Below are 24561 nucleotides of genomic sequence, written 5' to 3' on the forward strand. Positions count from 1 at the left end.
AAATGTTTTTGGCTCAACAATCAGCAGGACATTCACCCCAAACTGAAGCGTTAATGCAGAATAATGATTAAAGGCTCACCAGACAGTCATGAATAATGCATTTCCCAGTGGCGAGCCCAGACCACCATGCACACTGTTTCATAAAAAGATTCAAACTCGTCATTTGAACCGGTCCCTGCACTTGTGCGATTGCTGCCTCTTTTTGCAGAAGTATTGTGGAACAATCTTGTTTTATAGTTAGAATAAATTGATTTTGTGTGACTAATTAAAAAAATAACTGCATGAAACTGCATGGAATTATTTTCCCCACACGCAAAAGTCACCCAACAAAGACTGAAATTCTTTTTACTACTTCCTTTACTGATTAGCATTCAAATATCTCAGTGAAAAACAAAATATTAAAGAAATAAAAACAAAAAACAAAAAAATAACCACAAAGACAAGGCTAATCAAAAGGTATTGGCTGAAGCATTTGCCTATTACGCCAACCCTTCTATACAAAGATCTTTTTGCATGCAGCTCCAGTACACAGGAAGCAAATTCTTCATATTAAATGTAAGAGATGGAGGAAAAAATGCATAATTATCTCAGGTTATCGTGATTCTCTCCATTTTTGGACCCACATCCTCTTCCCTCTCACAGAGGAATGTGTTGAAATAATAACAAAAGAGAATTTACTGAACTGGATGGAATAAGCATGTAGCCTCGTGTCATGTGGAGGCTAGTGAAAGTTATAAACTATGGGTCCTGGACGGACGACCTACACGCAGGGCCCTGAGCTAGAAATTAAAAAGCGAGCTAAAGCTAGCTATAAGCATGCTGTTCGTTTCATGTCTAGGAATGAGCAAGCTAAGAGAGCTGACTCTTTGGCAAATAAACTAAGGAGAAACAATTTCTCTGGCTTTTGGAAAGAGGTGGTCTCTCAATAATTGTTAACCTCTCCTTCCTTCTACAGTTGGAGGACTTTCGGCAGAGGTAATGATTGCAGAGCTATGGAGACAGCACTATAGTTCCCTCTATAATTGGCGGACTCTATCATTAGAGATGAGTCCATAAATATTTTGTCACATCAGGCTGTGCAGAAATGACCTAACAGTAAAGCATGTGGCATAGATTCAGTCACAGCAGAACATCTGAAACATGCTAGTCCCAGGCTTGCTCCCTTACTAGCTATCTGTTTTACTGGTTTTATGTCTCACGGCATAATACAATGATGACCACATTGCTTGTTCCAGTTACTAAGGAAAAGGTGGGAAAAGTTGGTTGCCGACAACTACAGACCCATTACATTGACTAGTACTTTATCTAAGATTATGGAAAGAATCATCTTGGATAGAGTAAGTGGGTATTTATTTTCCTCTGATAATCAGTTTGGTTTTAAGTCTAAGCATGGTAAGGACAGGGAATCTATGTAGATCAAACAATTCTACTATTCTCATGAGTTTTACTGACGTCTCCAAAGCGTTTGATCGAGTGAATCATAAAAAGCTTTTTACTAAATTAAAGCAAAGGGGTGTGCCTGGAGGTGTTGTGAGAGTGCTTGCCTAGCGGTATGCCCACCAGAAGATGCATGTTAAATGGGGAGGTAGTATTTCTGATCCCTTTAGTGTGTGGGGCAGGGTGGAAATTTATCTCCTGTTTTGTTCAACATATACGTTGATGAGTTATCTGGGCGCCTGAGAGCTTGTAACACAGGCTCTTTGACAGGTGATGTTTTGATTAATCACCTTATGTATGCGGATGACCTCGTAGTTCATAGCCCAAGTAGCGCGGGACTGCAGCAGCTCCTAGATGTTACTGGGTATGGAATGGAATATGATTTAAAATATAACTCGAGCAAAAGTGTTGTTCTAATCTACAGAACCACCCAGGATAAAAGGCTTAATTTTCCTGTGTTTAAGTTGTCCAGCAACAGTCTTGCCATCTGTGAAAAGATAAAATATCTTGGACACTTTATCACAGCCAATATGAGCGACGATGATGACATTTACAGGCAGTGCTGCAAGCTATAGGTGCGAGCAAACACTACGGAAATTGCACAGAAATTCAGCTGTTGTTCCACACCTGTTAAAGTGGCATTATTTAAAGCATACTGCACATCTGTGGTCATTCTATAAAATTCTAGCTTGCACAGGTTACAAGTGGCATACAATGATGCAATGAGAATCCTCTAAATTCCTATAGGGGAGGATGTAGTCAAATGTCTGTTTCTGTGAGAGTGTGCACATTTAAGGCACTTTTAAGAAATGTAATGTTCAAGTTTATGAGACAGCTGGAAGAATCCTCCAATATTGTTGCACTCTCCATGGACGTAATTTTCACTTTAGAAGTGTGTGTGTGAGTGTGTGTGTGTGTGTGTGTGGGGGGGGGGGGGGGATCTTTACAGTATGTTCTAATGGGAAACACAAACGGTTGTTTTCCGCTTGGTCCTAGAGCTCAACCAGTGTCAATTTAATATAGCTTAATATTGTTTTTGGATAGTAAAAGTGCAGGGGTCAAAACTTGACATTGGAAAAAGTGGGGGAGACATGTCCCCCCCCCCCCCCCCCCCCCCCCCAAATTACGTCCATGGCACTCTCAAATCTCACTGTGAGCTGCTCTTGTGATATGTCTAGGCTGAGAAAGCACTGGCTAAAATGTTTGGGTAGATTTATCTCAACTAGTTTTGTTGTCCCTTACTCCCGCTGCAGTTATATCCTGTGATTTTATATAGGATCTTATTGGTATTAATGTTAATTGGTATATTTTCTTTTCTTGTGTTTTTCTTTTATCTGTATGCTATTTTCTTTTAAAATGAACTTTAAGTCTGGCAATAAACTACATAAAAGGAGTGCGAGAGCGCGCCTGAGCGTGGGCGCGCGCGCGTTTAAATCCATGCGCCATGCAAGCGTCAGGCTTCAGTTTCCTCTGTGGAGAGGATACGTGCAGGTGGAGAGGAGAGAGAGAGAGAGAGACCTCAGTGCGCAGGAGGATTCGAACGGAGCGCAGAGCTTCATCTCTGTGGTCCAGAGCACCTGCGACTTTCTGTCACTTTGGTCACTTGGAACAAACGAGTCCTCCATGTCCCACAGGTGAGTCCATCATCATCATGAAACCATCTCTCCTTATTAGATCATTTAGAAAGCAAATGGAAGCTTAAATAAAACCCCACACCTCCACCGGCACCAGAACGTTACACGACGCTCGCATTAGTTTAAATTACATTATTACTTTACGCAAAATGAGCATAAATGTAATTTATTCGTGTTTTTCAGAATTAGGCTATTCTAATTTACTGAACAACTTCTGCGCTCAGGGGAGTCAGTTGGACTCCGCGCCAGATGCGGAGACAAAAGGAGTAACCGAGTGAAAAACTGAGACAAAGAACGTTAGAAATTGTTTTGCTTCAACACCGGCTGCGCATGACTCCTTGTTGAATCTTTACTTTTATATTAAAAAGAAGAAATGACATCAACACAATGTTTCACAAACGCATCATGACGTATAGGATTGATGTATCTCACACATTTGTGCGTTTGGATTAAAATGTAAGCTTTGGAACGATTTTTCCTCCCTGAAGGTTTAAAATTATTCAGATGTTTAAATTGATCTCTCTATTACAAAATATATATTTTTTATATATCTGATCTTGTTTTGTTCAGTCTAACGATGGATCACAGTTTGCTGCCTCGGTCCATTTGGACAGGCGACAGCAAATTCCTTCAGCATCCAGATCTCAGCACCAGCGTGGTCGTGACGCGCAGCATCCCTGCGGGCACTTGCTTTGGTCCGTGCTTGCTCCAGAACACCTTCTACGACACCATCGCCTTCATAGCCCAGAAATGCTGCGACAAGACAGTAAAATCCTGTTTGTTCAGGGTGAGTCACGCACATCTGCGGTCAAAGGTCATCGTTGACGTGAAGCTGATGGAGAACACACGAATGTATTTGAATCCGATCTTTGGAGAAATTGAGTAAACCCGTTTCTTGCACTTGTAGGTCGATCCTGAGGCGCTGCGCAATTCGGCTCTGGTGCTGTCCTGGCTGCGGCTCGTCCAGGCTGCGCGCAATGGTGATGAGCAGAACACAGAAGCCTTCCTGAAAGCGGGTCAGCTGTATGTGCGGACCATCCGAGACATCCAGTCAGAGGAAGAGCTTCTGGTGTGGTACGACCAGGAGCTGTCTCACCTGCTGGGCTTCACGGACACGATCAAAGGCTCGAACGGAGGTGAATCTGCGCCTTTTCGCTCCGAGTGGAAGAAAAACGTGAAACTGCATCATATCCACCAGCGATCTGAAACGTTTGTTGGGATTTGTTTGCCACATTTCTGTAATATATGCTTTTTTCTCGTGCAGAATTCAAATGTGGAAGATGCAATCAGGTCTTCAAAAACAAGCATCCCTTCGTGGCTCACTGCAGGTTTCTGTGCACTGAAGCGAAATGCGACACCTGGAGCAACGACAGTTACGAGCACAAACACGCGGAGGTTAAAAAGCAACGCCGGGTGACGGATTTCCACAACATCGCCAGAGACTTGGAGCAGAAGAAGGACGCAGATGGTTCTCCAAGAAAGAGGAAATGCGAGGAAAGTCACCTTCCCAAATTGCGCAAAACAGTTTTGTTGGAAAAAACGAACATTTCAAATGATGAAAATGTGACGCACGTGGTTAGAGGGCATGAGCAGGCAGCAGGAAACCCCTCCCTCACCTCCTTCTCTGGGAAACTGAAATCTGACAGGACCAGCGTGGTTCATGTGGTACGAAGAAGCGCTGATTTAGCAGAAGTGGTGGAAGTTAACCAGACTTTTACGCACGACGGAGAGGTGAACGCACGGTTGGAGAAGGGGCAGGAATCTGTTGGACATTTCAGCGGTAGCAGCAGCAGCGCTTTTTCTGTGGTTCTGCCAAGTAGCCAGAGCGAGCAGAAAAGCGCTTTTTGTAAACCAAATAACAGGGCTTCCCAAGTGGAGCCGCAGGCTCGTCTCGGCAGCGCTCCAACAGCCCCCTCTAGCCGTCTGGATGAGATGGCAGACGGTTTTCCCAGCAGGACTGTACTGGGATACAACCATCTGATGACGTCAACCATCCTCAGCAGCGACCTGCATGCGTTAGGCTCCTCGGTTCCATTAAGTAACGCTTTCCATTACGCAACGGAGCACTGGTCCAGAAACTTTGGCGCACAGCTGCAAACCACGTCTTCCCTTACGCTTCTCCCGCCAACTTTGACTTCATTCGGCGTTTCGGTGCAGAATTGGTGCGCCAAATGCAACTTGTCCTTCCGCATGACCTCTGACCTGGTTTTCCATATGCGCTCGCACCACAAGAAGGAATTCGCCGCCGAGTCTCAGGTGAGGCGGAAGAGGGAGGAGAAACTCACCTGCCCAATCTGCCACGAATACTTCAGGGAGCGGCACCACCTGTCGAGACACATGACCTCTCATAACTGAAGCCACAGCAAAGGAGCAGCAGATGTTACTTATTTACCTACTTATTTACCAAATGACGATGTGATATTTATTTCTAGAGACTTTGGTGTATTTTGATGAATGTAGTTAGCTGTTAAACATACAAACAGTCGGCTTGTCCACTAGAAGGCGGCAGAGTTCTGTCCTGGAGTTTTTCACGTTGAGCTGATGATTATTTGGTGCCTTATGGAAATCAGGAGGATAAAAAACGTTTAGATCTCCAGATCATGATTGTTAAAAATGTTTATCTTCTTTTATTTTCTGTAATTAGTGCAGGAGATGGGTATTGGTTTCATATTTGGAAATCGAAAGTTATGAAAGTAAAACGTTTCTTGTCTTTTCCCCCTGCAGTATCTTTGGTGTCTTCATGCAGATACTAACTTTGCTATCCTCAATGGCCTAAATATGCACGCAAGTTCATGTTTTGTGTCAATGTGTGACTCCAACATTACTTTTTTTCAGTCTTTTATTATTTTTACAGGGGTATTTGGAAAAAGTATAATTTTATATTCATTAGGTTCAATTAAGTTGTTTGAGTGTACAAGATACACAAAGGAAAATAAATAAAAGGGACCCTGTGAATGAATAAGGGTTTAGACCACTACACTCATTTTAAATGTTAGATTTGAGGTTGTAAATGGAGAACAGATGTGTGTTTTTATTTTACTGCGTCTTAATTTGAAAATTTTAGCATTCTAAAAACGTGTCCTGACATTTAATGAAACATCTTAACTACTCATTTTTATGCTGGTTGTTGACATTTTTATAAGACATTAAAACAAATCAAGGAATTATCATAATAAAGGATTAGAAATAATGTAATTTTGGGAAATTTGTAATGAAAAGTGTCTGTGAGTGTATTGTTTTGGGACTTATTATTACTAACTTAAGTCTTAATAGTTGGGGTCGATACAAAACCCATGAAGTTCTTTGCACTATAATCCCTCTCATATAAAACAATTTCAGCAGTTTTCTTCTTGACAATTTCAGGACCTTCCAGAATGAGTTGTCTTGAGGCACGTCTTTCCTAAAACCAATCATAGAAATCAGATGGACAGTTTTTTAAACATTTGGAATGTAGAGAATATAGAGACCCACATGGCAGCAGAAAAGGATGCAAAAGGTGAGTTTTGAACCATGTCCTCTTTAATGGTGTACTATTTAAAAAAAAACAACAACACCACATTTTATTTAGGACATGTTTGTTCGGAAAACACTTAGGTTCACAAAAATGATGACATTAAATATGTGGATCACTGAATACCCATTTTTCAGCAGAGGACATTTCAGCTAGCAGAAGCTTATATTAGCATTAGCAACTTCACCACATGTCAGAAGCTCATCCAGTGTGGAACTAGGATTATGACAATCTGACATGTAACTTGTAGCAAGTGTTGTAACTTGTAACATGTTTTTAACTGTAACATTTGTTTTGTACCATGTTATTCTTGTTTTGTAACACGTAATTCTTGTTTTGTAACACGTAATTTTTGGTACATAACATACAACTTTCATTTTGTAACTTCCAGAAAAAAAATCAACGTACACATTTCAAATTACATCTCTCAAGACACACACCTCACTCCACAGTTACAAAACTTTCATCTACAAGTACGAAACATTTTTTCACAATTCTAGCTCCCCTCCCAAAAAACCAATGACACAAACCAATCACAAACTTTTTATGGAACCCGAGTCTTAGTCTAGAAAAATCTTGTCCAGGTTTGCAGCATGTAGATGTTGTAGTTTTTGCACAGAACCAGTTGGTCTAGATGCTTAAAAAATGTAGAAACTAGCATTTTTTTTAAAGTCTCACAACGTTTCAGAAATCACAAGTATGTTCTATGCAATATGCTGTTGATCACGGATAATCTAGTCCAGGTTTGAAGAGTCTAGGTGTTGTTGTTTTATAATAGTTTTAAACTAAAGAGGCTTTGGGAGGGGAAAGATTGAGTGGAATTGCCCTTTGCAAAGCAGGAACGAGAAATTGGAACCAACATCAGCTTTGTGAGAACTTGACTAAGTTAGGTTGTTGTGAGCAGACTAGTAGCCAACACCCACTGACCTCTGCCCACCTCCACACCCACTATAATTGAACAGAAATCTGAGACACACGATAGGCTTATAAGACAAAGCCTTTCATTGGTTCTTTTGGAAGCATGCTAGAATTACAACAAAAAGTTTTGTACTTGTTGACTTGGGTTTTGTAACTGTAGACTGAGATCTGTGTTTTGAAAGTTGTGATTTGAAACATTGAGATTTTTCTGCAAGTTCCAAAATGAAAGTTTCATGTTATGTACCAAAGTTACATGTTACAAAACGAAAGTTACATGTTACTAAACAAAAGTTACGTGTTATAAAATATGAATTACATGCTACAAAATGTAAGTTACATGTTACAAAACAAAAGTTACGTGTTATAAAACTAAAGTTACCTGTTACAAAACGTGAATTACATGCTGCAAAATGTAAGTTACATGTTACAAAAGTTTTGTAACATGTAACTTACATTTTGCAGCATGTAATTCACGTTTTGTAACATGTAACTTTAGTTTTGTAAGAAAACTAAAGTTACATGTTAGAAAACTAAAGTTACATGTTAGAAAACTAAAGTTACATGTTACAAAACGTGAATTACATGCTACAAAATGAAAGTTACATGTTTCAAAACAAAAGATACGTGTTATAAAACTAAAGTTATGTGTTACAAAATGTGAATTACATGTTACAAATGAAAGTCACAGTTACAAAACATGTTACAAGCTACAAAACGTACAAGTTACATGTGATATTGTCCCAATCCGAGTTTCCTACTTCAGGCTTGTGTTATTTGTGGAGATAAAACATTGTTAGTCAGTGTAGTAGAATTACGTTGCTGTATTCCAATCTGAGACAAAATGTCAAAATATCAGGAAATAAGACTCCAAAACCTGCAGTCTGCAGTTCAGCTGTAATGAGGGTAATTCTGGTTCCTGGAAATGCTGTACTAGTATAACCCCCCCCCCCCCCCCCCCCCCCCCCCCGAGAATGACATACAAGATTTTCATTCCTACTAGAGACTAGAAGTTGACCAATATTGATTATTTCTATTGCCAATACTGATGCTGATGAACAGCTGATATGTATAATGGGATGTGTTTCGGGAATAGTCGAGATTCTGTTAAGTCAAAGCATTGGCTTTTATGCACACGCACACACACACACACACACATACACACACACACACACACACACACACACACACACACACACACGCACGCACGCACGCACGCACGCACGCACGCACGCACGCACGCACGCACGCACGCACGCACACACACACACACACACACACACAGATGATGCTCATCTATTAGGTTCATCCCTGTCAACATGTCGAATCAACCAGTGGTTTGGTAACTCGAGTCTTGATTTCTTTGAAAATATGAGCTAGATCCCATCTAATCACAGTAAGAAACCCCCCCCACAAACATTCTTATTCATATAGAACTTTATTTTTTCTTGGCTGAATTGAATAAAAGAAAGATTTTTTTTCCAGCAACCACAAGCTCTCATCAGAGAATGAGTGATTCGGAGCCACAGTGTCATTCTAATAAAGCTACATCCTGCAGGACTGAAGTATTACTGCTCTCAGCTCCGTAATCATGAGGCAATCTCATCCAGAAACAGAAAATCCTCTGTTGTCTAATAACCGTTCACTTGCTCTCCTCTAATTGAACCTTCATCTTATGGAAAAACAAATATTGTTCTTGGTTTTCCCACTTGCCTCGTTTCGTTTTTTGCTTTCAGACATGTTGGGCCATCAGCCTGAGCCAAGACTACGGTGGTTTTCTGGGCTGGAACAGATCACTGAAAGCACTTTCCTTTGAGTGTGATTGTGGTCGACACATAGTTCACTTTCTAGTGGCAGATTGAAGGTTCAGACTTTAAAGAGATCAGAATCAGAAACAAATGTATAAATGTCGATGTTTTCATTCCAGCTGAGCTATGACGTTAATGGAAATCTGATTAATAACAAACCAAATTACACTCATCATTGTAGTTTAAATGGCTTTTTTTTTTAAAATAATGACCAAAAAAAAAAATCAGGCTTTTTGAACATTTGCAGCTTAGAATTTTTAAATCTTTTCCCTCGTGCCTCCAATCACATCCTTTGACATCCAACTCTGAAAATTTGGTCCCGAAAACCTTTTTTTGCATGTGAAGCAATGCGACAGAAAAAAGTAATAAAAATTCATCATTGTCACAGTTTTACATATTTTATTAAAATAAGTAACACAAAGATTTTTGTTGACAGACTTAGATTTGGGGAACAAATGTGGAAATCACCAAAAATTTATCCTGAAACATTAATCAATATAAATCATTAAGTTAATTAATCTAATATTAGTAAACACTGCTAGCAATCATTCACATAAAACACATGTTTGTTACAAAAAGTGTCATTTTTAGTAAAGTAATATACAAAAAAAATATTTATCACAGAACGGGCAAACACAAAGGTAACTCGTTAAAAAGAGGAACACCAAGAATAGATTATTTTATGATTTTTCACAATAACCTATAATAAAGTGTTTTTAGGAGTTTATAAAGAAGGAAGAGTTCTGTTGGACCATTTGTTTCCAAATAATAGTTCTATGGTTGACATAAAACCAGTCTATGTAGCTCTACTCTAAATCCTTCTCACACAAAATGACTTCAGCAGTTTTAGTCTTGACATTTTCAGTACCTTCCAGAATGAGCTGTTTTAGGGCTCTGTCACCTTAAGAAAACAAACCGTAGCAGGCTATGCCCTCCCATTCCTCACTCAGGCTGCTATAAGCTAAGAAGCTCCTATGAAGGGTTGGGAGTAGAGCCATTGCTCCTCCAGCAGCAGCTCTCTCTTACACATAAGAGGTGGTTCTTTTGGTGATGTCACAAACAGGGACTTTTTGAAATGGCTTGTTTTATACATATAATAATTAAAATCAAAGAAAGATGAACAGGTAACATTTGGAGTGTTTATAGAGGCAGTAGAGACCCACATGGCAGCACAAAAGAAGGCAAAAAGTAAGTTTAGCATAAAATATCTCCTTCAAAGGCACATTACGTAACTATTTCATATTTTAAAATCATTTTCTTGAGCCAGTATTTGCTTAAATGGACCTTTATAGGGTTAATGAAATGTTAGACAGACCCCCACCATCCTCTGTGGCCAGAATATCATACTTGCAAATTCAGGTCTAGTCCACACGTAGCCGGTTTTTTTTAAAAACGAATATCCGCCCCTCCAAAAACTTGCATCCACATCACCTCATTTAAAAAAAAACTCTGTCCACACGTACCCGGATAAATACGTTGTTAAAGACATGCCAGACCTGTAGGCGGCAGTACTCCCCCCGTTCTTAACCTCGTCCTTCGTCTTTGGTCTTCCGCAAGGAGCAGTAATTCCGCTTGCAAAAACAAACAAGCAAAAAGCGCTTGGACAATTGATAAAGCGAGCGCAGCTCTGAGGGCATCCATGCTGTCGGCTAGTGTAAACACAGGTCGCACACGTGATGTCAGCATTTTTTTGTCGCGCAAAGTGACGTTGCGGACCTTAAAACTCCGGTTTTGTCTGTCCACACGCAGACACCCAAAACGGAGAAAACGCAGATCTTCACTTTGGCCGGAGTTTTTAAAAAGATCAGTTTTTGTGTGAAAAAACTCCATTTTCATGTGGATGACAGGCCAAAACGTAGAAAAATATCTACGTTTTGGCAGATCCCCGGCTACGTGTGGACAGGGCCTCAGAGTGCTGGTCCGGTCCTGGTTTCCTGCATGTTTTACATAGATAGAAACTTTAATACAGGCACGAAATTCAATAAAAACAAACACACAATTAAAACAGCAATAGCACCTACAAATAATAAAAGTTGGTTGTCATAAGATACACAATAAAAAAGAATACACTACCACAAAATACAAGAGCACCAGTGCTGCCTTATTCGGGACCAACACCGGACATCACTGAGCCTTACATTAGACAAGTTCATAATAATCACATTGCCAGAGCTATCCAGTCGACCAATAAACGTATACATTGAGTTCCTTAAGACTGCTGATAAACAATTAACTCGAGTATTTACAAACATTTCACCAGGGATGGAAAGAGTACTAAAATGTCCTACTTAAGTACGAGCACCAATACTTTGATAATTTTTTACTCAAGTATAAGTAAAAGTACTTGCCTAATTTTTACTTAAGTAAAAGTAAAAAGTATCGCAAATAAAATGTACTCAAAGTAAAAGTTAGTTACATTTTTGTCAGCATGAGGATGGCTACAACTAAGTAGTGCAAAATCACAACGCCAGTTCACAATTCGCTCGAGTGTGTGCGCACACACACACACACACACACACACACACACACACACACACACACACACACACACACACACACACACACACACACACGCACGCACGCACGCACGCACGCACGCACGCACGCATGCACGCACACACACACACACAGTTTGATGGAGCGATCTCTATCCAATCAGTGAGAACAGGACGTGCACATTGATTGGACGAGGTTTTTCTACAATTGTAGGTTTCAGTTTTGAATTATTCTTTATTTTGAGAAAAAACAATTTTTTTAGATGCCATCAGCATGTGAGGTGGCTCAATGTTTTCAAACAGAACTCTAACATGAGACTGTGCTCTAACCTGTCACACATAACATAACAAGCCAAATGAAAGTCAAACATTTCAAATGGACCGTATGACAGCTGCTAACGTTGGCCCTGCCCTACTTTAGGCTACCGCTACATTACAGTTCCTTTATTCATGTCCATCCTAGAGCTCCTCTCTGATTTTCATGCATATTTTGAGCAGCTGATGTTTAAAGTTGGCAGAGTTCATCTTTGGAAGTAGGTTCACTCACTCATTTAACCCTTCACCACTGAAATCAGTTTGTTCATTCCAATCCTCCTAAATAATCCTAAACATCCACCGTGTCAGAATATCAGAGGTGGAAAGTAACAAATCGCATTTACCCATGTTACTGTAATTTAGTAGCTTTTTTGTATATTTATACTTTTTAAGTCATTTTTAAAAGCTGTACTTTAATTTTTGCTTGATTATGTTTTTAAAAAAAGGATTGTAATTCTCTACATTTTAAATCATATCAGTTACTGAGTAAAAATAAATTAAATATATAAAATTAAAAATATTGCGTGTAGCAGCTTCGGAACAGAGAGAGACACCTGCATGAGCGCTGCATCAAAACCGTGGGAGCATGGGTCTACACCTTTTGCTCAAAAACATCAGTTCAGTCCCTGTGATCCACTCACTGTTTACCTCCTCTCTCCCTCCTCTCGTGGGTTGGAACCCGCAACTTCGCGCCATCAGAATTCAGAATTCTTCTCTGTTCGGTGGCCGGACTCGGTTCCGTGTTTGAAATGTGTTTCCCTCCTGCTCCGCACGGAAGCGGCAACGTTTAGCGCTCATAACAAGCGGATTCTCAGCGCTTTGCTCATAAAACAGAAGACCTGCAGGCCTCTGTGAGATAAAACATCCTGATACTGTTCAGGTGTAAACATTGTGTTCCATCCCTGTGTTTGAACTCAGAAGATGCTCCTTGATGCCACAGATATGTGATGATTTAGCTTGTTTCTTTATTTTACTCCAGAATAAGAGATTAAATTATTACAAAAACAGTTCAATGTAGTTAAATTAGTCATTCACATGATTCTAACATGCTGCAGTGTGTGTGTGTGTGTGTGTGTGTGTGTTACACACATAGGACTGCATGAGACAGCATGGTTTCATCAAATCCATGCATCCTATATCCTGGCTGAAGTAATGGCTCAGGAAAATAACTTATATTTCATAAATAATGACATCTCACTAGTGTCTACGATAATGTTTTATCTTATCTTTGGTCTGGGAGGTGTAACATATCATGATACAAGCCTTTAAAACATGTTAAAGTGTTACAAGAGGAGATAAATGCATAAATTTAAAGTTCACGTTTGGAGACCAATCTTCACCGTTTGGAGGCTCACGCTGGTGAGGAGACACCATTAGTTCTAGTAACACCTGGGCTCCCAAGGCCTATTTGTCATGTGCCGGGGTGAGGACTCCTCTCATTTTCCCATCTTTGAGTTGTGTGTTTCAGGAGAGGGAGGCTCCAGCTGCAGCTGATTTGCAATCAGTCTGGCTACAAAAAGAGGATGGAGAACACTCCTCGATGCTGGATGATTACTACAGCTGGGCAGTTTCCTGCCCTCTTGTGACTCTTGGATTTTGTGCTCTAGTGTTTCTAGGATTTTTTTGTGAACCTTTGGATCTTTTCCCTGTGCTTACCCGTTACCAGGTTTTTGGAATATTTCTGGACTTCTCTGACTTCTCTGGATTACGTCTTTGGATTTCTGCGACTCCTCAGGATTACTCACCTGTGCCCCATAGGATTTCCGGACGCAGCCCTCACCGTTCTCCATTCCTCCCGGCCGACCCGCTCTCCCTGCTCTCCTGCTCTCCTCTCACTCCCTCTCCTGGACGCCCCACTTGGATTCAGCTCGGCACCCAACCTACCCTCCCTCATTCCTACACTCCCCTACACCCAGTAAGTCTATTCTCTGCACCCACCAAGTTTAGACTTACCTTCCTGGACACACCTGTATCTGCTTTCCTCTCCTCAGCCGCTGCGCTCCCGTTCTCGATCTCCACTGGGCTTTTCCAGTGCACCTTCAGTTCCCGTTTTAAAATAAAGATTCTTTTTTTTTTTACCATAAGATCTGTGAGTGTGTGATTCTGCATGTCTTGGGTTAAATGCATTCCCCAAACCTGTCGCTATTCTGACAGGATGGACGTTACAGGACCCTTAAGGATTCCAGTTGGATAATTGGAGGATCATTTAGGAGGATTGGAATGAACAAACTGGTTTCAGTGGTGAAGGGTTAAATGAGTGAGTGAACCCACTACCAAGGATGAACTCTGCTAACTTTAAACATCAGCTGCTCTGAATAAGCATGAAGGTCAGAGAGGAGCTCTAGGATGGACATGGATAAAGGAACTGTAATGTAGAGGTAAAGCAGGGCAGGGCCAACGTTAGCAGCTGTCATACGGTCCATCTGAAATGTTTGAATTTTATTTAGCTTGTTATGTGACAGGCTAGAGTACAGTCTCATGTTAGAGTTTTGTCATGAGAACATTGAGATCCCTCACATACTGATGGCATCTAAAAATTAACATTTTTTCTTTTTTCAAAATAAAGAATAATTTTAATCACAATTGAAACGTACAATCCTAGAAAAACCTCATCCTATCAATGTGCACATCCTGTTCTCACTGATAAAAATCCCTCCATCAAACTGTGTGTGTGTGTGTGTGTGTGTGTGTGTGTGTGTGTGTGTGTGTGTGCGTGCACACGAGTGAATTGTGAACTGGCGTTGTGATTTTGCACTGATGTAGCCATCTTTACGCTGACAAAAATGTAACTTTTACTTTGAGTACATTTTATTCACAATACTTTTTACTTTTACTTGAGTAAAAATTTAGGCAAGTACTTTTACTTGTACTTGAGTAAAAAATTATCAAAGTATTGGTACACGTACTTAAGTAGGACATTTAGTACTCTTTCCACCTCTGATAAACAAACATTTACTTGTAAAACATCAGCTTATGCCTCTTATGTTACGCCGTCCTTCCTTTTACCATCCATTAAAGCAGTGTTGCTCCTTTTTTGACTACTTTTGACTTATTTTAACCACAGCAAACTCTAATTTCCAAGAAAAAACAGTTTAAAGCAACAATTTAAGATTTTACATTTTATTTTCATTTAAACTTGAAGAAAGCAAAATTTTCATAATTTAAACAAGTCGCATGTACAAAATATAGTCTCATCTACATACAGTAATACGTAGCCCTGTTATAATTATCTTTAACCACATTTCATGTTAAAATAGAAAAATAGTTAGTTTTTATTCTTACACTACAAAAAAAAAAGAACTCTGAATTCCAGTTGCTCTTAAACTTCATTTTTAATTATTTTTAAATAAAAGAAGCATAAAAAAATTCAGTTTCACTTTCGTGTCTTGATAATAAAGGAACATTGCATATAGGATGAACTAACTGAACAGGAAAGAAAAGTCTCTTGCACGTTCTCCTTGGCTGCTGTCTGAGCTGCAATAACACATTTTAAGTTTATTTTAATTTACAGTCTTTGCATTCAAAGAAAACATAATTATGAACTCACTGTGAGCTTTGAACTTCCTGTCAATAAAATAAAATAAAATATTAATAACAACACATCCCATTAATGCTATTTTTCCTCTACTGATGCAACACAAACTGGGCTTCTTAGACAAGCTTAAAGCTGTCTTTCTGTTCTCCCAGCAGAGACAATTTGTCTCTTTTAAGCCCACTGAAGGACATCAGAGACAAAAGGGAGTTCTCTTCAGCCCACGTTCCCTAAGGAACATTTCTGAGCAGAATTTGACAAAACACAGAACAAATGTTGCGTCTTCTTTAGTCTCGTTTTCAGGTCCATTTTGTCCCTCGCCACCTTCCTATCTGCAGGAGCAAGACTGGACGGACATGTTGGGGTAAACCTTGAGCACCGGATTCCTGGATTCATCCTGGAAGAGGACAGCCAGAGAGCTCATATTTTCTGGGACGCAGCAGGGCTCAGGAATGCCCGGGATGATGCCGACGGCCCGTACTATGCTCTGGATGGTGGCGTGGTTAGACGGCCGCAGCACCTGGAAGGGTTCAGGAGGAAGAGACGTGGGATTAATACATTGTTGAAAGTCAGGATGAACGTCTGGATCTGGTTGATAATAACACGCATAAATGACAGTAATGCTCCCACCTGTGGCATTGGGAATCCACATGTGCCAGAACAGAAGTAGGCATCAAAAGCTTTGGGAGCTATGACCCAATCACTCCAACCGATATCTGCAAAATCCACTCTGAGGTTCCTCCTGGAGCAGCGCCTGTCCTGGCTGTGGCCCCACTGCCTCCTCCTGGCCTTACGCATCGTTTGCTCATCGAAGCTCAGAACCGCTGACCGAGTGTCGTCGCCCTCTTTGTCCTTCTTTCCTTCCTTTCGCTCATTTTTCTGCTCATTCTTTTGCGTGGCGAGTGTGTGGCTCTCTTTAAAGTTTGTAGCAGTTAAATCCTCATTTTTGATCAGCTGCGGTGCTTCTTCTGCTTCCTGATGGACTACTTTGGATGCACCATCCTCGTGGTTCTTCCTCCTCTTTTCCTTCTGCTCTGATTTGAGTTTGGGTTTGAGTGAGAAGTACCAGTCGCTCTCCCATAGGTCCTCCTTCCTGTACTCACTGGGCTTGAACTCCACCTCGGGAAGCTCGTTGTTCTGAATGGCGTCAGAAAGCACATTTGCGTCCCTCCTCACGCGTCCTTTCAACTTTGCGGAGGAGTTTGGCCCCTCGTTGAATGGGTCGTATCTCTGCAGGCTCGCTGTCACGCTGTTGGGTTCTGCTAAGGCTTGGTCGTTAGCGTACATTAGCACGTAGGGCATGCTACCGCCAGAGACAACCTCCTCTGGTTTTCTGTGGGGCTGTTGCTCTATTTCAACTGACACTAGCAGCTGACCTCTGTGTTGTGCTTCCTTAATGACCTGGGTCACGTCTTTCATCTGCCACACCCCTCTCCTGTGGGGGTGGAAAGTCACGTTACCTAGAAGTGACCCCACTGACCCAGATCTGATCTCTGGCTCAGAGGAGACAGAGCGAAGCAGCAAGCTGACGGACGGAGAAGGGTGCACAGCTGCAGAGCGGCACGATGGGCTCTTGACGCGTTTGCAGAACCACTTTTTTGGATGAGTGTGTTTTTCAAGCAGGAAGTGGAATGTGGCAGAAAGAATGACCTCTGAGTCCTGGAGGGTTGTTAGGTTGAGTTGGTATGTCGTCCTGAGGTCAGCAGGGCCTGCAGAGAGACAAACAGTCACTCAGACAGGTGAACACAACAACAATAAACTCTGGTTTTTAGCCATTAATGTGTGTTTTTATTTAATTTCAAAGGTTCATGTGGAAATAGTTGAGCAGTTTTGCATCCTAAAGGAATCTAAATGAGGCCAGGATTATCCAGTAGTTGTTTTGCTTGAGCCACAAAGCGTGTCAGCCATTAGAAAACAGAAACGTTTTCCAGCACACGCTGTAGCGACCAGGATCTGAACCTTCACTGAACTCAGCTGCTGGAGCTTTCAGCTTCACGCTTCTTACCGGTAATTTCAGATAAAAATTCTAAAATAAAGGAAATGTTTAAAAGGGGGTTGAATATTGGGCCAAAAGCACTTATCTGTGATTAAACTCTCCTGAAAAATGGGACTTTTCAATACTTCTCCTTGTGCTGCAGCTGGAGCTGCAGCAGGATCTCAGAAGGTGCCCTTAAGAGGAACCAGACTCTGGTTCCTGTCTGGCGTGTTGTGGGTGGTGGATTCAGAGGGAAGAAGGGGGAGCAGAGGGCTGCATATTCATGATCAACATTAACTTCAACAGCAGAGTTATTGTTCATTGTGTAGGAGCTCAGCGGAAGTATAGACTGACTCAGGAGATATGCGTTACCTCCAATTCAGCCTGCACATGGAAATGTTTACCCCACCCTCTCTTAGTTTCCCTTTGAGCTTCACCCAGCCTGAACCTTCTGCTCCAACAGACACAATCAACTATTTCAGGACTTTCTTGCACCAATCCTTGGATTACATCAAGCCTTCACAGTGAAAACACTCACGTGCTACGATATCTGAGAACTACACACGTCTGTGAGTTGTGTTAATAAAAACAGCATCAGACAGGGAGGAATTACAGCACCTGGAGTCATGCATACCCCTTTAGGGCCAAAGCAGAACACAGAAGCCACGACCATGACCCTGCACAGTGCCAGAGTTTGTTACTGAGATGTATTTTACTGCGCATGGCTCGCCTGGGGAGTCACACGCATTCTTGCACGTCGGTCTGAGGTAATGGATCAGTCTTTGCGTGCATGTGGCGCCGCAGCTTCCAGATCCCCAGCAAACCCCCCAGCGCCCTAAAACCATCTGAATACATTCTCAGACTGCTCTGGAACAATCCAACCTATTTGGAGCACCAGGATGAGCGGTGCCGCGCCACCAAGTGCTCGACAACATCCATGAAGAGAGAATTAGAGGACATGTCTGTTTGCACTTCTACTTCGGTGTCTGAAACTATTCTGGACTTTACGATGACATCTGCGTGTGTGCATAGTTTGTTGTGGGTCATTCACACACCTTGGCTGGCTCTGAAACTCCTGATCGTGTTTCCTTCTTTCAGGTGGTTTCCTCTGTTGTATTTCTCGTACAGTCTGTACATGTGCTGGGAGACCACGTCCTCCTCCAGGTCAGCTGGAAGTCGGAGGGAACTGCTGTCCGCTGTGAGCAACGCAGCAGCCAGGAACAGGTGTGGCCAAATCATATTGAAATATGTCAGTGAATTAATGAGATGATTTCAGGATAAATTTCCAAAAAGGGGGTGGAAAAAAGGTCCAAATGATCCAAAAAGAACGCCAAAAGAAATCCTGTCTTGAGGGGGCTTTTGCGTGAATGCCCCACCACTCTGGTCCTGCACACTCTCCCTCCTCTCTGTCTGTGCGTGAGGGACCTGGATGCTGAGTGGGCTGGTCCGGGCAACAGTTAGGCAGCTACTTCCACACTTGTGTGACCGCCAGAGGCTTGAGGGGTTCTAGTGGAGGGGTGAGAGGCGCTGACGCACAATCCAGTCAGCCAACAGGGTCTGTGCAGAGCTCAGGACTGAAGTGGAGGTCATGAAGCTGACCCGCCTCTCTCTCTCTCTCTCTCTCTCTCTCTCTCTCTCTCTCTCTCTCTCTCTCTCTCTCTCTCTCTCTCTCTCTCTGTCTCTCTCTCTCTCTCTCTCTCTCTCTCTCTCTCTCTCTCTCTCTCTCTCTCTCTCTCTCTGATGCTTTACTCATTGTTTTGGATGGACCAAGGAGACTGATCTCTTGGAGTCTTTTTGTCCAGACAAAACTCAACAGATTGTGTGTGTTTTCTCTGAGGGAAATGTAATTCTATCTCACATTTTCCAGTTCACCACATCATTTCCAGTAACTGTTTCTGACACACGCTCGGTCACACGTAGTTAGCGTAGAAACACCTAAAATAATAGTATGGCCAACCACCCAAGGGCTATTGTTAGTGCTGCAGTCTGTCCAGTAGGAGACTGAAAGGCTGTGAGACTCCATGAGGCACCCACTGACTTCAATCCCTACAAACGGGACACGGGTTTCAAACTCACCACTGTTTTATCCATGGTGTGTGTGTGTGTTTGTGTGTGTTTGTGTGCATACAGTGTTTCTCATGGTTGTCTGAGGTTCAGTGCCAACAATGATTGTTTTGTGAAAGTGGTTGGTCTCCTGCAGAGAGGCTGTAACTGGCTGGGCCTCTAGGGTCACCCTCTGCTGCTACACACACACACACACACACACACACACACACACACACACACACACACACACACACACACACACACACACACACACGAACACACACACACACACACACACACACACACACACACACACACACACACACACACACACACCTGTACACGGACACATGCCTACAGGAACACAGAAAGAGCTACTTAGTACTTTTCAGGCCCCCAAGGGCCCTGCAGAATACTCCTTTCTACCATTTCCCACACCAGCAACAGGTCTTAAATCTGAACGACTCTCAAGATGTCTTTGAAAGAGTGTGTGTTTGCGGTGAGTGTGTGTTTTTGTGACAGTGGCATAGCTGGATGAAGTAGCATGCTTTATGGTTTCCTCGTAACGCACAGACACATGAATTCTGTGGTTTTTCTCGTATAATGTTGACTTATACTGTGATGAAAAACAAACCATGAGTAATGGTTGTGGTTGTGTGTGTGTGTTTTTAATTCCTTTTTTTGTCACTTGGTTGAGAGTCATCTTTGAAAACAAATTAAGCGTGCCAAAAAAAAAAACAAAAAAATCAGAATGACCACACTGTAAATCAGGATTTGTGGCTGTATTTTGAAAGATATGCTGTTGATCTCTGGAAGTTATTATATTTGAAAAGCAGCAGCCCAACAGTAAGCTGTTATTTTCTGATAATGAAAAGTCAAAACTGTCTGCTTGCTTTTATTTGAGGTAACAAAACAAAAAGTACAAGAGTTCTAACAAAAATCTTCTGCATCACAGAGAAACCCACCGTGTGTCACAAAGATGAAAAGTTAAAATTATGTCTCTGATTTTAAAAAGTAGAGTAAATGTTAAAAAGTTCTTGGGAGGATAATGCTTCACAAAATCAAAGCATGAAATAGGAAACGTAATAGGATTAATTTTATTCATTAATCCAGAAAACATCGTTATTGGTTAATAAAATCACTGTTGAGTTTATTTCTCATCCAAAGTCAAAAGTTTATGTTCACACGTCCAGTTTTAAATCCTTGGAATTCTGAGTTTTCATTAGAGGAGATGCTCCTCCCTGGGATGGAGGGGTTTGAGTGTCCCAGTGATCCTAGGAGCGAAGTTGTCTGAGGCTTCACGCCTCTGGGGTCACCTGTGGCAAACTTAGAGAGGATCTCATGATGAGTAATATAAATGAAAACAGGGTTCCCTTCACCTGGATGCAGGTCCCCGGGGCCCCCCTCTGGAGCCAGGCCTGATGTTGGGGCATGTTAGCAAGTGATGGAACCTGGCCAGGCACAGCCTGAACAGGAGACGTAGGTCCCCCTTCCCATGAGCTCACCACTTGTGGAAGGAGCCAAAGGGGTCGGGTGACTGGTGTGTCGGGTGTTAGCTGAAGTCAGGGACCTTCAACCGGTGTTGTACCGATCTGTTGTGGTGAAGAAAGAGCTGAGCCAGAAGGTGAAGCTCCTGATGTACTGGTCGATCTACATTCCTACCCTGATGTTCTCGAGCTTTGGGTAGTGTACGAAAGAATGAGATCACGGCTAGAAGCGGATAGAAGTTCGGGTTTCCCTCTAGACCCTGTTACTTTCATGACACAGCCTGGGGAAAATGGGAGAAATTGGACAGACGGTGAAAAATAAATCCCCAAAATGTTGCATGGATAGAAATTTCCTCAGGATGTGGAAGTAAATAATTCACAAATAATTTGTTATTCCAATAACTCATCAAGTCCTGTTTACTCTAAACAGAACTGCAAAAACAATTAGAAGTGTATAAAAAGTGTTTTGAGCTTTTTTCCCCCACCCCCCAAATTTGATTATTTCTATGCTGAATCGGTGAATCAGTGTAAAGGTGATCAGATGTTTTTCTCTTACTGGAATAAAGGATTGAATCACCCTTGAAGGGCTTTCTGCTCTCTGATCTTTGAAGTCGGCTGTCGCACTCGAGCTGTTACAGGACCACACTGTGTTATAGTTTATTCAACACCGAGCTCCCCTATAGGGCAGTCCAAACCAAACAGGAGCTGCATTCTGCTCTGTGGAGGAGTGGAGGAGCACGAGGAACTAACACGCCTGTGTGTTTGTGTGATAGCTCTGGAAATTCTCCTGGGCTAACACTTTTGCAGGGTGTTGGGTGAGACTTTTGGGCTTCAGAGTGCCACAGCAGGGGTCTGTTAGATGTTTGTGTGTGGGCACCATTAGATTGGCATTGGTCATCCTTTACTGACTGGCCCATTGATGACATGAAGTCAGAAAACTCTCATTGCATTTTGGCATGCTTAAAGTTAGAGAAAGAAAGCACAAATGTCTAAAAACGTATTGATCTTGTATTAATATTTTAATTTAGCTTAGGCTAAAGCTGGGGTGCGTTTTGTGACATCACTGAGGAAAAGAGAAGGAGATTCTGTAATATGAATGGCTCCAGCTCCTGGCCCTGTTCCTCCTAAGCTACTCCTTATACCGCACACACAAATAGCCTTGTAGTGCTAATGGACAAGTATCAATTATCACTGCGTTATCTCCTCAGCCTTCACCGGGCTCTGCAGGAGCTGCTGATCACTCGTTTTCGGGCCGCGGTGGCTGATCGGGGAGAGTGGTTGCTCTCTGATCTGATGCAGATGAGACTGATCTCCGGATCCCGCGGGCCATGGGCTGTAGTATCCCTGAGCAAGATACTAGTTGCAGCCCACTGCTCGTTACAGATGGTGACTATAGGTCAGATGTAGAGAACAAATTCCCCAAGAGATCAGAAAAGTATTAATTTTGATTATTAATATTATTTGAACCAAATCAACAGTGTTCTAGCAAGGAAACATTTAAAACTGACAGGAAACTGGCACTTGATGCTAGCACTACCCTGCTAATGCTACAACAGGCTAAGGTAATGTAAGGTTGAACGTCAATCAGTTAGCTCCAAAACACAGAAGTTTAATCCCTTTTTGTTGCCTTCTCTCCTCTTCCACTGTTAGTTTGAAGTTTATAGACTGTTTTTATGTCAATGCAGGTCGCGTTTAGCTTGAACGCTAACTCGACGAGTTAGCGTTCAAGCTAAGTTGATGTTCTAAGCTGACTGAGACATCTGCGTCACCCTGTGGTGCATGCTGGGAACTGGGGTGCATTCTCATTGAATGACAGCTCTCTCTTGTGGGTACACAACTCTCTTGGTCAATGCTCTAGTTTTGCGTAAGTGAGTCGTTTGGCTGAAGAGGTCGGGGGAGGAGCTTAGGGGAAATATAAATGATGAAAAATGACCTACTTTATTTCACAGAACAGGTCAGAAAGTCACATGTAAGTATTTCTTAAGTTCATTTAAGAATTTTAAGTTGTAAGTTTTGCAACCTAAGTATAAGTGTTTAAAAAACAAGTGTTTCAGAGCTCCTTCGATTATTCACAGTGATTATTTCAGAGGAGATCATTTGTACCTCAGTATTTCTAACATGGACATTCTTATCCTAAAACATGGCCAAGCATCACTCGATCATTCGGTGTGTTTTTGTGTTCCTGGGCTGTTTTCAGATTCAGACGCAGGTTGGTGAATTTTTAAGGACCAGGAATCCTGCTATGAGAGAATCATCCACTCCACTTGTTTTGATTGTGAGAAAGAGCATGAAAGTGTGTGTCTATGGAGACTGTAGTTATGCTTGGTGGGGGTGTAACTCTGTGGCCTATTCACATGGTTAATAAAACATTCATACAAGCAGAGGAATGTTATGGTTTTTGTGTGTGCATGCATGTGCAGGGAGTTGTGTGTGTGTGTGTGTGTGAGACCTTGCATCTGTGATGTTGAGCCCCCAACAGTGACCCCACAGAGTGCACTATTCTGTCCACAAACAAAAGGGTGGCTGTTCCCCCTTTTTTCAGCTATGGATCGGTCCAAAACCACCAACCGTTCACTGCAGAGTTAACCAAATATTTCTTTTTCTGCTCTGAATTTGTCTCCACGAATGGTTTTGTGTTTCTCTGTCTCCTCTAGATTTTAGAGTTTGTATTAAAACCCTCCGAACTCACAGGTGGTTATGTGGATAAAAAAAACAAATCAAATTGCAAAACAAGACCTCTACCGGATGACAAAAATGGAAAGAAATGACTGAATTCTCAAGGTTTTACCTTGTGTTGCATTTTGACTTTTTGCTTGGAAAATCAACCCGCAAAGCTGCAACTCACTGTGGGAATATTGTTTTGTGTTTAATTCGCTGCTTCAGATTCACTTTGGTTCATTTCTGTCTGCACAGCCCGTGGCAAGACACAGAAAGACGTATTGTGTTTAAGACCTCACTGGCTGACTGTTTTCTCTGAGCATGGCTCAAACCACTTGACAGGCTAGCTGATTGCTTCTAGGGGGAAAATAAATACAAATGTGTGTCCATGTTTTAAATCCCACCTCTGACATATTGTCTTTTACATTTCAAAGGCCAGTTTCATTTGCTCATAAAAACATTATCTTCTCATTACATCCATCATCCAATAAAAAAATCATTTGTGTGTGTTTGTGGTCCACAATTTATGTTGTTATGCTAGTCATGTAAGACACATTTATTCTTTCAGTTCCTATTTGAACTTTTTTCTACATGTGGATTGAGAGGTACTTGACTCGAACGAGAGATCTGAGCTGTTACTGGCCGTGTTGTGTTTTCTTTGACACCCATGATAGTCATTACAGGCAACGCTGTGGGCTGCTACTTCCTGAACACGTCCCACAGGTCCCTGACCTTCACCTCTGCAGAC

At 41.9% G+C, this 24561-nt stretch overlaps 2 protein-coding genes across 2 annotated transcripts; one reads left to right on the plus strand and one right to left on the minus strand.

Moving 5' to 3' along the window:
• Positions 1-2678: 2678 nt before the first annotated feature.
• znf488 (zinc finger protein 488) lies at positions 2679-6266 on the plus strand. Its single transcript, XM_015944276.3, has 4 exons — positions 2679-3071; positions 3642-3858; positions 3979-4207; positions 4336-6266. Exons 1-4 carry the CDS (start codon positions 2776-2778, stop codon positions 5424-5426), a joined length of 1833 nt encoding a protein of 610 aa, XP_015799762.3. The 5' UTR covers positions 2679-2775; the 3' UTR covers positions 5427-6266.
• Positions 6267-15525: 9259 nt separating this feature from the next.
• gdf10a (growth differentiation factor 10a) lies at positions 15526-19049 on the minus strand. Its single transcript, XM_015944275.3, has 3 exons — positions 18678-19049; positions 16278-17356; positions 15526-16167 (listed from the first exon to the last, which is right to left on the minus strand). The coding sequence occupies exons 1-3, from the start codon at positions 18859-18861 to the stop codon at positions 15976-15978; spliced, it is 1455 nt and encodes a 484-aa protein (XP_015799761.3). The 5' UTR covers positions 18862-19049; the 3' UTR covers positions 15526-15975.
• Between the last annotated feature and the right edge of the window lie 5512 nt (positions 19050-24561).

The sequence above is a fragment of the Nothobranchius furzeri genome, chromosome 12 (genome assembly GCF_043380555.1).
Source record: "Nothobranchius furzeri strain GRZ-AD chromosome 12, NfurGRZ-RIMD1, whole genome shotgun sequence".
Classification (NCBI taxonomy): Eukaryota; Metazoa; Chordata; class Actinopteri; order Cyprinodontiformes; family Nothobranchiidae; genus Nothobranchius; species Nothobranchius furzeri.

What these genes read in the sequence shown, in the direction of transcription:
- gdf10a (XM_015944275.3), bottom strand. Translation starts at nt 18,861, where the DNA reads ATGATTTGGCCACACCTGTTCCTGGCTGCTGCGTTGCTCACAGCGGAC. An exon ending in GAGTTTCAGAGCCAGCCAAG is followed by an intron (nt 17,357 to 18,677) that starts GTGTGTGAATGA and finishes GTCTCTCTGCAG; the next exon opens with GCCCTGCTGACCTCAGGACG. An exon ending in GTGGATTCCCAATGCCACAG is followed by an intron (nt 16,168 to 16,277) that starts GTGGGAGCATTA and finishes GAACCCTTCCAG; the next exon opens with GTGCTGCGGCCGTCTAACCA.
- znf488 (XM_015944276.3), top strand. Translation starts at nt 2,776, where the DNA reads ATGCTATTTTCTTTTAAAATGAACTTTAAGTCTGGCAATAAACTACAT. An exon ending in GAGTCCTCCATGTCCCACAG is followed by an intron (nt 3,072 to 3,641) that starts GTGAGTCCATCA and finishes TGTTTTGTTCAG; the next exon opens with TCTAACGATGGATCACAGTT. An exon ending in TAAAATCCTGTTTGTTCAGG is followed by an intron (nt 3,859 to 3,978) that starts GTGAGTCACGCA and finishes TTGCACTTGTAG; the next exon opens with GTCGATCCTGAGGCGCTGCG.